Source organism: Myotis davidii, unplaced genomic scaffold, assembly GCF_000327345.1.
Source record: "Myotis davidii unplaced genomic scaffold, ASM32734v1 scaffold190, whole genome shotgun sequence".
Lineage (NCBI taxonomy): Eukaryota > Metazoa > Chordata > Mammalia > Chiroptera > Vespertilionidae > Myotis > Myotis davidii.
The window spans coordinates 771,275-784,165 of record NW_006283440.1 but is presented as its reverse complement, the minus strand read 5'-3'; the positions used below and the strand labels follow the sequence as shown (position 1 = coordinate 784,165).

At 52.1% G+C, this 12,891-nt stretch overlaps 1 protein-coding gene across 1 annotated transcript in view; it reads right to left on the bottom strand.

The window, feature by feature from the left end:
* Positions 1 to 12,891, bottom strand: part of PTCH1 (patched 1) — a 63,596-nt gene that overhangs the window by 14,335 nt on the left and 36,370 nt on the right. The window contains 7 exon segments of the mRNA XM_006779327.2: positions 216 to 496; positions 1,902 to 2,085; positions 3,999 to 4,141; positions 9,004 to 9,313; positions 10,030 to 10,263; positions 10,266 to 10,455; positions 11,234 to 11,352. Coding sequence (XP_006779390.1) covers positions 216 to 496; positions 1,902 to 2,085; positions 3,999 to 4,141; positions 9,004 to 9,313; positions 10,030 to 10,263; positions 10,266 to 10,455; positions 11,234 to 11,352 — 1,461 coding nt within the window.

Below are 12,891 nucleotides of genomic sequence, written 5' to 3'. Positions count from 1 at the left end.
TTAAGGGTTTAAGGCTGCAGAAAGGGGACACAGGAGGGAGGCCATTAAAGGCTCCCTAACTCTGGACCTCGCCACCTCCTGCAGAATAAATATAGTGTGGGTGATGCAATCTATCCCCTGCCCCAGAGGCCCAGACATAAACAAAACTGCCGGCTGCAGAAAGAGCTAGGCCGAAAGGAATGCGACTTCCACAAAGACCCTCAGAATAAACTCACAATGATCCCCGCGGTCCAGGGGTTCAGGAGGAAGACGGCGCACACGAGGAACGTGCAGGCCAGCACCACGCTGATGGACAGCAGGAGCCAGTGGCGCAGGCCGATGTACTGCTCCCAGAAGAGGAAGGGGTAGCCGTTGGGGTAACTGGAGAGCCCCAGGCTCGTGTAGTTGTTGCAGATGGTCCTGACTTTTTCAATCGCTTCCACGAAGTCTGAGGTGTCATGCAAGCCGTTGAGGTAGAAAGGAAACTGGGCGTATTCGATGGGCTCTGCGGCTGGGACTGGACAGGAAGGCGGAAGGGAGAGAGCCGTGGGTTAGGGGCTCCTTGCAACACTGCAAAGGCCAATGGCTGGGGTCCAGGCACGGGAGAGAAGGGACAAATTCCCCTTGCTGGCTCTACCAGATGTGTGTGCCCAAATTCTCCATCATTACAGCAGACAGAGAGAGGACCCTGCAGGAAGTCCGCCTACCCCTCCTCTTACGGCATTGAGGGCGAACACGAGAGAGTCCTCAGCTCTCAGAACTGCAGAGTTGGGTTTACATTTTTTAAAGCAAAAACTAACCTTTGCTTGTTTTTTGGGGGGAGCCTGTGATCTGTGTATTATTTGACCTTTGGTCTCAGCGTTCTGGAAGCAGCCACTTTTATAAGGGGTCTAAACCACTTGAGAATTCAATCTCAGGAGCATTTTTTGTTCAGCTGACACAAGTGAAAATACTACGTTCAAACTGCTTCACTCAGACACTGATGAGAACAGAATAACCTGGAAGTCATGCTTTGCAGAGAGAGCGCGTCCCTTCCTTATCCTCCGAACGCTGCGAGCGGAGCCTCCGCGCCGCCTTTCACGCAACGCTAAGTCTTCGGCAGCAGGGGCAGAAATCCCCACACAACAAGCATTTAGTGGCTGCCGTTGTGTGTTCCAGACCCTTTGGGGTCATTCAGTTGACTTGCTAAACATGATTTGCCCTATTATAATCTCAACTATAAATTTTCATTAAGACAAGCCTTGGCCGCTTGCCACGGGCTCCGAGGTTTAGATACCGGGACGCACAACCCGCCTGCTCTCCAGCCGCCTTCGCAAAGGAACCTGAATCCTTTCTCCCAACCCCGGGCCACTTCCTACCCGAGGTGGGAGCGACCACCATCTCCAACCCAAATGCAGATGAGCCGCACACAGCGCCACCCTCCTCCGTGGCGGCGGCGGGAGGAAGAGGAGGCTGCGCAGGCTCCCGCTCGCTCTGAGCGGCTCTGACGGAGCACAGTTGCTCGGGGGCTGACAGCAACGACCCAACTTGCCAAAAATCCCTTCAACACCAGAGCTGACAAAGTTAAGATAAACATATAATCCCCAGTGATAAAACTCTGCAATAGTAAACCAACACTCAACCTGGAGGCGTCCCCAGCTCTCACAGGGAACAGCTGGCACGGAGGAGCCGGGCCTGGTGGGCGTCTTAGAGTTCAAGCTACAAACGGAGATTAGAGGCTTATTTCTCAACGTGATGGAGCACGGGCTGTATTCTATTACACATCCTCATCTGTCTCCGCGAGTTTTAAAGTAAAAGACGGAGGCTGTTGTGTTTGCACTTTTGAACCCTGGGCAGCCGCAGAGGACGAGGGCTGTGACTGGGCCTGGAGCAGCGAGGCCAGGCGGCCCCGTGCGCTCGCGGCCCCGGGCGGAGGCACTTACTTCGCAGCCTGGTCTCCGGCATGTAGTCGGCCTTGTCGTGGACCCACTCGGGACGGTGAGGCCGGATGTTGGCCTGGGAGGCGGCGTAAGCCACGGGGTCGTTGCTGACCCAAGCGGTCAGGTAGATGTAGAAAGCGCTGGGATTGATGATGCCGTCCGCATCCACCAGGCGCCGTTTGGTCAACTGCAAAAGGGGAAGAGAGGCCTTTCAGGATGGGGCTTTGGGGGCGAGAAGCGGGCTCGGCACCAGCCTGGTAACAAAGCCTAGAATGCCCACGTTCGCGAGCGTGAAAAAGCCCAGCCGAACACCTTGGGTTTCTTTCAAAATGCGCCGAACAGAGGATGCAAAAACCGGAGTGTTTATCACACACACAGTCCTGCAGATGGCCCGGGACTCAGGCGGACCAATTACGTCTGAATGCTAAAAGACTGTCTGCAGCCAGGGCGGAGAATGAACAATCTGGAGCAGCATATTTATAGGAGGGGAAGGGGGAAACCTGGCAAGAGTCCCTCTACACGTCTGTGTGCAGTTAACCTTTGCTGTTAACACTGAAGGAAATGCCACCCAGTAAATGGAGGAGAGCTATAAAAATAAAACAACATCTGTATAAATTTTGCTAACACTAGCCTCCTATGACCTGTGCATTCAAAAAATGCCCATCACCAGAGGGACTGGCGCCCAGCCATGGGCTTTCTGGGTAATCTGATTTCTGAGAGAGGTGGCCACCAGCAGGACCCACAGCCCATGCTGGCCCAACACGACGCCCCCTCGAAAGCGGGTCTGGTGGGCTTCGCGTGGGTGAAGAACACTGTGAGAGAAATGCACGCACATACATACACGTACGTGGGCATTTTTTTCCTGTTTACATTCGGGCCTGGTTCCAACGCTTTTGGTCTTTTTTAACAAAATGAAAAACACCAGTGACAGCAGTGAACAGAGAAAGAGGGAAGGAAGAGCATGGAGGAGAGTGAGAGAACTAAATTTCAGAGATCTGGATTCAATTAATCCACAGGATATGTAACAACTGTATGTCTTCAAGCCGTCTCTGGAATTACAGAGCGCAGCTCAGGGCCTCCGTGCATGCAGCACCCTTTTCCCTCCCAGGCAGAGGAAATGATGTGTGTCGGGGAGGGAGGGTGGCTGGCCCCATCGCTTGTGTCCCAGGGTGTCCCCGTCCTGGGAGCCCACCCGGCCACGGGGCATTCCCGCGATGTCTCGGACAGGCTCCCGTGCCCACATCCTTGTCAAACCTGACAGCGCGCCGCATGCGGCCATAAAGAACCGAGTTCACACTCCGTAATAACTCTGAACAATGTACTTTGTAAATCTGTCACCTTTAATGCCAGCAAAAAAGGGGAGACGATAAACAGAGCTGCCGCGAGGATCATTAGCCTGACAGTTCTCTGCTGAAGGTGAAGGCCGTGCGCCACAAGGAGCGGTGGACGGACCTGGGGAGCCAGCAGAGAGCTGGGGTCATGGGAACCCCAACCCACCTGAGCGAGCAGCAGGGACTCGCTGGAGTCCACGCCCCAGTGGAGGCGCACACAGGGGGACTAAGGGGCGTGAGTCCAAGTCCTTTCCAAGGATTGGTGTTTCCGCGTGTCTCACTCAGGACAGGGCAATCTGTCTGCCCCCTTCTCTATGCCGAGGGCCGGGGGACCCTCCCATCCTCCCAGGAACCTCTCCCATCTCCTAACCGTCCATCCCCCGCCAAAGTCTGACTGCTCCAGTGCCTGCTACCCAACCATGCCACCTTTTCAAATTTGAATACAATCAGGACCAATGAGGCAATAAACATCAGAATTCAAAGCAAATAATCAACCCAGCATTCCTAACATGGAAAGGAGCCTGCATGCCTCCACTGCGCTTTGTGCTGACAACTGCTCTGTAAGAAGGTAACACCCTTGTCCCCACTTGACAGATGAGTAAAGTGAGCTCCCTAGCCCTGTGGCCACACAACTAGCTGGTGGGATGATGGGCATCAGAGCCACGTAATGTTCTTCCAGGCCCTGGGGCCTCCTGGCTCCAGAAAGCCAGGCGGGGAGGGCAGGCGGGGAACCTGCTGCCCCGAAGCCCGGGGTCGGCAGTGAGAGTACCTGACTGATGTCGATGGGCTTATCACGGCTGCCCGTCTGCACCAGGAGTTTGTAGGCGAGGACCCCGTCGTCGGATCCGTTTTTGTAATTGTTTGGCATGATTTTCCCCGTCTCCCAATCACTGTCGAATGCGTCCTGAAGTCCTGGAAAAGGCAAGTGTGTGTAACACGTTAGAACTCTCCAGCGACCGGCCATGTCGTAGTGGGGGGCTGAGGACGGGGAGCAGGGCAGGGTGGTATGGGGCAAGGACCCAGAACGTTCTGTGCTCTACTTGTGCTCAACTTCACATTCAAATAATATCAGGCTTTTCATGAGTGAACTTCAGGTTGCTAATAACTGTCGCTTTTAAGGTCCAAAGGGGGAAATGTTCACTTCTAAGGAATAAATATACATGTTTTACCTTTAAAAAAAAGAACTCCTTTTCCTCCATGACTTACTCCAAAAGGAGGGAGGGAGGGATGGGAGAGAGAGGGAGGGAGGGCCAGAGCACACGGAGAGGAGGAAGACTGCGGGCTCATTAACCGTTTCATGCCACTGTCTGGCCGAGCCAAGGGCTCTTCAATGCAACCAGAAATTCCACTGGGAGGGGGAGAGACACATTCAAACTCCCAACTTCAAACAGCAACTCAGCTGCTCCGAGCTCAGGGTGAGTGAACACGATTCTGTCAATTTGTTCCATCTGTTCGACTTGTGGAGCTAACACAAGCTGAGGGAGCGGCTGCCAGGTTGTGTAAAGATCACAGCCAACACCTATTCACTCTCGACTGCTCTCTTCCTCTTTGCCACCTTCCTCCGGAGAGGGTGCGGAGGAGAGCGGGCGGGAGCGGTGCGCGCGTGTGCGCGGGGAAATACCTCACAGGGGAAATTTGGATCAGATTGAGAACAGGAAGCCACAGGCCAATACAAGGGGCTCTGCGAGAACAGATGACAAACCGCAAGCCCAGGGAGGGAGGAAGGAGCGGTCTGGGCCTGGGGGATGGGCGAGCCCACCACACACAGCTGCGCTGGCCTCTGTAATCAAAACCATCACTACAGACCTGACGGCCTGGCCACAGCTGTAAAGAGATAAGCATGTTGGAAGAGAAAACAGGGCCCTGGTGACCCGGCCTGGGGTCTGGGCCACCCCAGGGTGCACACATTCTCCTCTGACGTCCCCACCCCCTTGCCATCGCCCTGCTCCCCCCAAATCACCTCCCAAGTAGAGCTCTGAGCGCCAGCAGCTCAGGAAACCACATCTTTTGAACAAGCTGTACATGCATGGGTTAGACGTGGCCAGTAAGAAGGACAAGGGCTCATTTCATTTCGAGACATGCTCTGAATGACTTCAAAGGCACCCCCCAAAAGTGGGCTCCATTAGTGCTCAAATGGTTAAGCTCCTGGAGTCTGAAATGTGCCAACTGGGGGGGGTCTGTGTCTCTCTTTAACTACACCTTCCTTCCGATGTTGCTGCGGGCATTGTTTTTATACAAACAACCTGGGGATGAGGCCTGTGGGTGCAGTGGGGGAAGAAGGCCCTGTTAGGGCTGGAGTGGAGCAGCCGGCGGCGAGACCACCGGGTGGCGGCCCCCAACGCGCACCTGACTGTTTTCACGGCAGGGCACGCACACAACAACCTGCACTGCACAGATGTTATTTTATTACCTAAAGCCTTTTTTTCTGGTTTTGAAAAAAATAAACAGGAAAGGAAAAACACCCCACCCCCAGAGAGGCCGGATCTGTTTTCCTCGCCATAATAGAATTTTTCACCTCTTCATGCCTGTATGGCACTTTAACCCTCTCTCTCTGGACCTGCTAATAAATCCTAGTTTAATTGATGCAACAACCTGGTGAGATGTCTCTATTTAGTACCACTTTACAGATGAGAAGACTGAGGCCTGGGAAGGTAAAACTAGGGGAGGAAGCCTCCAGCAAGTGTTGGAGCTAAGCTGTGGACCTGGCAGCCTGCCTCCAGAGTTGGCTTGAACCACTGATGCTCTAAATTGCCCAGAACACACGATGGTGCCCAGGAAGGATTTGCTGAGAACACGAATAAGATGAGTAGAGTTAACATGGGCACCGACAACATCTGGTGGCAAATGGGGTCCCAAAGCCCCGAGGGCGGTTTAAAGATACTGATGCACTAAGACTCCTGGGACACCCCAGGGGGAAACAAGGGAAGAAAGACCCGATTTGGGGAGGATGACCCCGCTGGCCACTCAAGTTCAACTCCTCAGCCACGCTGCCTGGCCGCCACCTGGCACCCACTCTACTTGGAGTGCAGAGGTGAACGAGAAACAGCCACTGCCTTTACAGCAAAGTTAAGTCCTTGGACTCAGTATATTAGTTTCTGACTAATTATCAAAAGCTCAAGTAACAACGGTTGGCCTCGGTGCACACTCACAATCTCACAATTCACATTCACAATTCACAATTCTGGACACAAAACAAGGGACAAAAACTTGCTTCCACTGCCCCCTGGACAACATTTTATATTCCAACACAGGCACGCAGCAGAAAAACTGGCATTTTACTGCAAAACATGCAAAGTTTTAGCTAGAACGTTTCTCATTTTATATACTTCATACTAATTATTTCCTGGTGAAAAGTTCTGAGCTAATGATCCCAATTGCTCAGAACTTTTCTTTGATACGGGCTCTAAAAAGAAGATACTCAGTTACATTTTACTTGCAGAATTTGCCATGAAATATAAGCAAAACCATTTGTATATGATACACACTGTGATTTTTATCTCCACTTTCCCTTATTTGCAGGTGTGTTCAGGGATGACATGTGGGGCCATTTCTATATTGTTATTTTGTATTTTTATGAATCCACCCCCCACTACTGAAATATTGATAAAGACCAGTGGGATGACATGGTTTTCAATGATAACTCCATTAACACCTAATGAGGGTTCTATCACTTCACCGCCACACACAGTGTTGTGAAGGAAAGCTGCTTTGAGGATAACTGCTTCCGCCAGGGCATGTTCAAAGACCAATCAACCCCTGGATGGGCCAGCAGCGCCTCTAGGCAGCCCACGGGCCAGTGTCTGGCCGTTCTGTGTCCAGGGCGCTGCTGGACTCCTGACAGTTGGCTGCAGAGTTAGTTCTAAGGCTCCTGGGACCCTGACTTGCGAGCATTAAATGGATCTCACGTGGTCGCATGTGGCTCGCGAGCCGCAGTTTGCTAACCACTGGTCTGGGGGATGCAGCTCACTTAGCAACCAAAACATGACTCCAGTGCACTTTTAAAAAAGATTGTCAAGCCCAACTGCTTTAGGTCCGTAACGGTTTGAAAGCAGAGAAGTAATTCACAATACGCTACGCAAAGGTTAGCCCTCCAGGTGCCTGGACACAATACCTCCCGCCCCTCCCCAAACTCCGCCTGACATGCCCATGGAGCACCCGGAGGACTGGCTGGAGACCCTGGAATCAATCCCACAAAACCCTTCTTCGCTCAGACACAGGCCGCACCGCGGACCCCTTTGTCATCAGTGGCACGTGATTTACATGTCTTTGGCCAATGTGGGTGGGGTGAGTGAACGTGGAATGAAAAGCAGGGAATCTCTCTGCTGTCTAGTCCTCTTTTGACTCATTATCTAAAAATCAGTGCTTCCCAAACTACAGCGAAAAATAGGACTGCAAACAAATTAAAATTAATCTCACGAGCACGTTAAAAAATTCTGTGGCTATCCTGCAATTTTCTTTGCCTTCCTCAACGAAGAGGTCAAATCTGGGGTACACGTCATGAACAAAATTCTAGGAACACAAGTCAAAGCCAGAAACCGTACGGAACCATTTTCAATTAAATGAGAGTTGTTTACCATTTCATGCAAACTCACGGGGAAACTGGCTGCTTACTCCCTACACACAAGTATATTGACTCAAGACCCAAAAAGGCACTTAAATCTGTGTTTAAACAAGTCTAATTAAGGGGGAAATTAAGACAATCACTTGGATAATTTAAGCCAAAAGTGTTGGGGGCCATAATTATTTGGGTGTTTCAGTAACAGCATTTTTGCTGGAATCCTGTGGATAATTATCTTGATTCTCCACTTTCCATGCGTCAACACAGAATAAATGAACAGATGTTCTTGGAATCACTGAATACATTCATTCACATTCAGTCGGCAGTTAGGAGTAAATCTGGATCTTTTTTTTCTCCAGTTGACAACTATTTCCTAGAGATGTTTCTAAGAGCAAGATCAGAAGCTGTAAAAGGCATTTTATTTCTCTTTTAATCCTCACTTGAGGATATTTGCCCATTGAATTTTAGGGAGAGTGGAAGAGAGAGAGGGAAAGACAGAGAGAAACACGGATGTGAGAGAAACTCATCGATTGGTTGCTTCCTGCACACGCCCTGACCAGGGCCTGGGCTGGGGGGAACCTGCAACCGAGGTCCGTGCCTTTGACCAGTCTCACACCCAGGACCCTTCTGTCTGTAGGACGGCTCTATCCACTAAGCCAAACTGGCTAGGGTTAAAAGACATTTTCAAGCAGAACTTGATTATTTACGAAATACTGTGAGATGTGATTAAGCATTTATAAGGTTTCTTCATGGCCTTTTATGCCAAATCAAAAGATGGTCAAAATATGGAGTTTTAAATTACATTCACCAAAGATGCACAACCTGTGGGTGCAGGAAGCTCTGCTTTGGCAGCGAGTCAGCCTAGAAATTCCACCAACACTTCCTTTAGACCTGGTCACCCAAACCACCCACCACCCCCCCCAAAAGGACACCAGAAGCAGCCCACTCCCGTCTCCTAATGTGCGCTCATAAATTCTCACAGAAGTGCCGGTGTCACCCCACGAACCATTTGCGTTGTTTTATAGGTAAAGGCCAGCTTTGGGGGGGCCTCCCCAGAAACAGTCTACGTAAGAACTTCAAGCAACACCCAGCAGTCAATGAAACATGTCAGTGTTACGTTCTAATCTAACACTGTGATACAGGGAACAAAAGGAAGTTGGGGACCCGAGCGCCCAGGCCCCGCCGTGGAGAGGACGAGCGCCCCAGCAGCCCTCACCTTGCAGCCAGTCTCGGAAGTAGTGCAGCCACATCTTGGGAAGCTGTCTGTTTTCTTCCAGCATGACGTACTTCACCGTGCTGAAGCTCCTGTGGAGGTCGTACAGCAAGTGCTGGATATTCGGGTAGTCTGCTTTCTGGGTGACGATGTACATGTTGTAGAAGGAGAAATACTTGAACTGCGCAGCAATGAAGTCGTACTCTCTGGTTTCCCGGGGCACGATGTCTGTCAGGTCCAGGCCGTCGCGCACGCGGGTGGTCCCGTACAGGCTGAGCCCCAGCAGGCCCAGGAAAAGGAAGATCACCACCACCTGCAGCAGAGGGGCGAGGCGCGGTCAGGCCCCAGCGACGGAATGGACTCTCCACCACAAACAAGCTGTTGGTTTATACCTCACCTTTACCATCACACAGGCCCCGAAGCAGCATGGGGGTCGGAGTTGGGGGTGGGGGGAGGGCTCATTCTCCCAGAGGGGAAAACATAAAGTCAGAGCAATCCCACTTTTCACAAAGAGTAAATGTTCAATATGTGAGGAGCTGATCTAAATTCACAGACACCGCTGCTACAGATCCTGTAGAGCAGTGGTTCTCAACCTTCCTAGTGCCGCGACCCTTTAATACAGCTCCTCATGTTGTGGTGACCCCCAACCATAAAATTATTTTTGATGCTACTTCATAACTGTAATTTTGTTACTGTTATGAATCGTCATGTAAATATCTGATATGCAGGATGTATTTTCATTGTTACAAATTGAACATAATTAAAGCATAGTGATTAACCACAAAAACAATATGTAATTACATATGTGTTTTCTGATGGTCTTAGGTGACCCCTGTGAAAGGGTCGTTCAAACCCCAAAGGGGTCACGCCCCATAGGTTGAGAACCGCTGCTGTAGAAGGTGAGCTCATGGAAATGGCCCAGGGGGTCGGTGGACCAGCTTCCCCCCAGGTCTGGAATCCAGGGAATTCCCCAGGAGCCCGCTCTGCCGCTTCCTGAGGACAGGATGAGCCTCCTGTTTGGGTAGGTACCTTGGCTTTGGGCTTCAAGAGGAAAGGAGCATAGTGTTTCTCGGCAAACGATGAGAGCGTCCACTTGGTACAAGGGGGCTCGAGGCAGTGGAGGCTGGAGTCGGAGAACTGGGAGAGCAGGTCCCGCGTGGAGCTGGTGCTCTCGGGGCTCTGGCTGCCGAGTGTGTCCTGCGTCAGGGTGACAGGCTGCACGGAGATCTCGGAGAGCGGCTCGGCCGTCGCACAGCCACAACACAGAGAGCTTTGCAGTGAGGAGAGCAGGGCCAAGAGTACTCTGTGCGGAGCTGCACCGTGGACTGCATGGTGATCTGTGTCTCGTGGGCGAAGCTGTGGCTGCTATAGGGAGGCGGGGGGCTGGAGCGGGGGCCGTCGTGCGTCTCCGTGTAGGCCTGGGGCTCGACCTGGATCACTCTGCTGACACAGGGGCCGCACAGCTCTGACTCGGGAGAGAGGGCACACGGTGGAGCTCCCCCACGCTGCCCGCTCCGCACAGCTCTGACTCGGGAGAGAGGGCACAGGGTGGAGCTCCCCCACGCTGCCCGCTCCGCACAGCTCTGACTCGGGAGAGAGGGCACACGGTGGAGCTCCCCCACGCTGCCCGCTCCGCACAGCTCTGACTCGGGAGAGAGGGCACACGGTGGAGCTCCCCCACGCTGCCCGCTCCGCACAGCTCTGACTCGGGAGAGAGGGCACACGGTGGAGCTCCCCCACGCTGCCTGCTCCGCACAGCTCTGACTCGGGAGAGAGGGCACACGGTGGAGCTCCCCCACACTGCCCAACTGCTCGGTCTGGACACAGACAGGAGTCAGTCGAAGGAGGTCAAGGGGAGGGTGATCATGAATCTGGCTCAGAAAATCAAGTCGAAGCCGCTGAACCCCTTCCAGGCATAATTCCTTACAACGAAAAACACCCCAAAGGCTGTCCTTTTTCCAGATGTGTGGTTTTCAACCTTTGTTCTGCCCTAACCCATCGAGATATGACACACTCCCAACAATGAGCAACACTGGTTCATGATAGAAATGGATCATCGTATCACAACCTCAGGGCTGTGAGAATGTGGTCAGAAAGGCAGAGAACCCCAGGGGTTCTGCTATCTCCCCAAGGCAGCACCCCCGTCGACTAGCACCCACCCGTCCAAGTCCACCGACGATAAACACTACCGCTCTGTACCCCACAGTAAGGGCCAGGCAGCCAGGGCAGGTACCTTGTAAAACAGCAGAAAATGTCCAGCCTGCGGTCCTCGCGCCGGTACAGGTCCATGCTGAGGATCGCAGGGAAGATGAGCAGAACCATGGCGAAGTTGAAGACGACCACCACGGCCGCCTGAGCAGGAGGAAATGGAGATGTTACCAACAGGTCTCCCCCCAGGCAAAGGACTGCTTTGAAAATAAAGATGTGCTAGTTTTTTAATTAATTTAATTATTATTATTATTTTCTTTTTTTAAGAGAGAGAGGGAGAGAAACATGGATTTGTTGTTCCACTTACATATGCTTTCATTGATTAATTCCTGTATGTGCCCTGACCGGGAGTCAAACCTGCCCCTGGGCCTCCTGGGACAACACTCTGACCAGGGCTGGCAATAAAGATGTTTTAAACAACTTTCCTTCCCCTGTCCTACCGAAGAATTTAAACCTAAAGTAGATGTTCAAGTTTCTCAGCATTCTGCTGCTCTCTCATCATTAAGAGACCGTGTGATCGGACGAGGTCCCACCACCCTGGTCCTTCCCATTGCGCATCATTCCACGAACCTGTATGGCACAGACACAGGAATAGACTGGCCTCCTGCTAGCGACCTAACTGGACCAGAAGTCAGAACAGAGAAGACACCTGAGACGTTTTAATTTAAAACTAAAGGGAATATTTCCCTCTCACAATGTTTCTAGGGGTTCATGCAGCCAATTTTATGCTTAGAAAAGTGTATATACAAGATGGACCGAGTATATCAAAATGGCACCTTTAAAACACGAAATAAAATTTCAAACGCGTCCCCTGAGGTGTTTAATAGGCACATTCCAAATCACCCTGCCGCAGCCTGTGGGTGAGGGCGGGGACAGAGAGGCCAGGAGAGCGAAGCAGGAAGATTCCCGTGTGATTACAGTGTGCAGGGTAGAGAGTGCAGATTCAAAGTCACCCCACCTCCCAGGATAAACACGGGGTAGAGGCTGCAGTGCTTGGCAAGTCTCCTGCTGACCTCGTCAAAATCACCCACGGGCTGCTGCCGGGGACAGCCAGCGGAGGACTGAGCGCGCTCCCCACTCAGCAAGGCCGGCGAGCAGCAGCACAGCGAGAAAACGCAACTCGCGTGCTAAGCAACCCAGAAACCATCAGCAATTTTTTGGACAATTATACCCTCTTGTGAGGTTTTGTTCAAAGAACTGCTTAGTTTTAAACCCTTCTCCAACTGGGCACACATCTGAGGGTGAGGGAAGAAAACTGACACCCAGCAACATCACAAGAACCGCACCAAGGGCTTGGACAGTCATCTGAATTCACGCTCAAGGTGACACTGCAAACCCGAGTTCCGAACGGAGGGATGCCTTTCAGCACTGAATTCCCTGTCAGGCCTACAAAACCAGGAAGTCACCAAGGGGCTCCTTCTGAACATGACCGGGCCCTCTCTCCTTGGTCCCCCGTGAAGATTCCTCTTCAACTCAGAATAAGTGCTAAGTGGCCACGTACACCTGTGTGAGGAACCATGCGCTCTGCCGGCGAGGCTCATGTTAGTAAGCAAGTCACTATTTTGACTGGAGGAACCCCCTAAGGCAGCGGTTCTCAACCTGTGGGGCGTGACCCCTTTGGGGGTCAAACGACCCTTTCACAGGGGTTGCCTAAGACTATCAGAAAGCACATATAATTACATA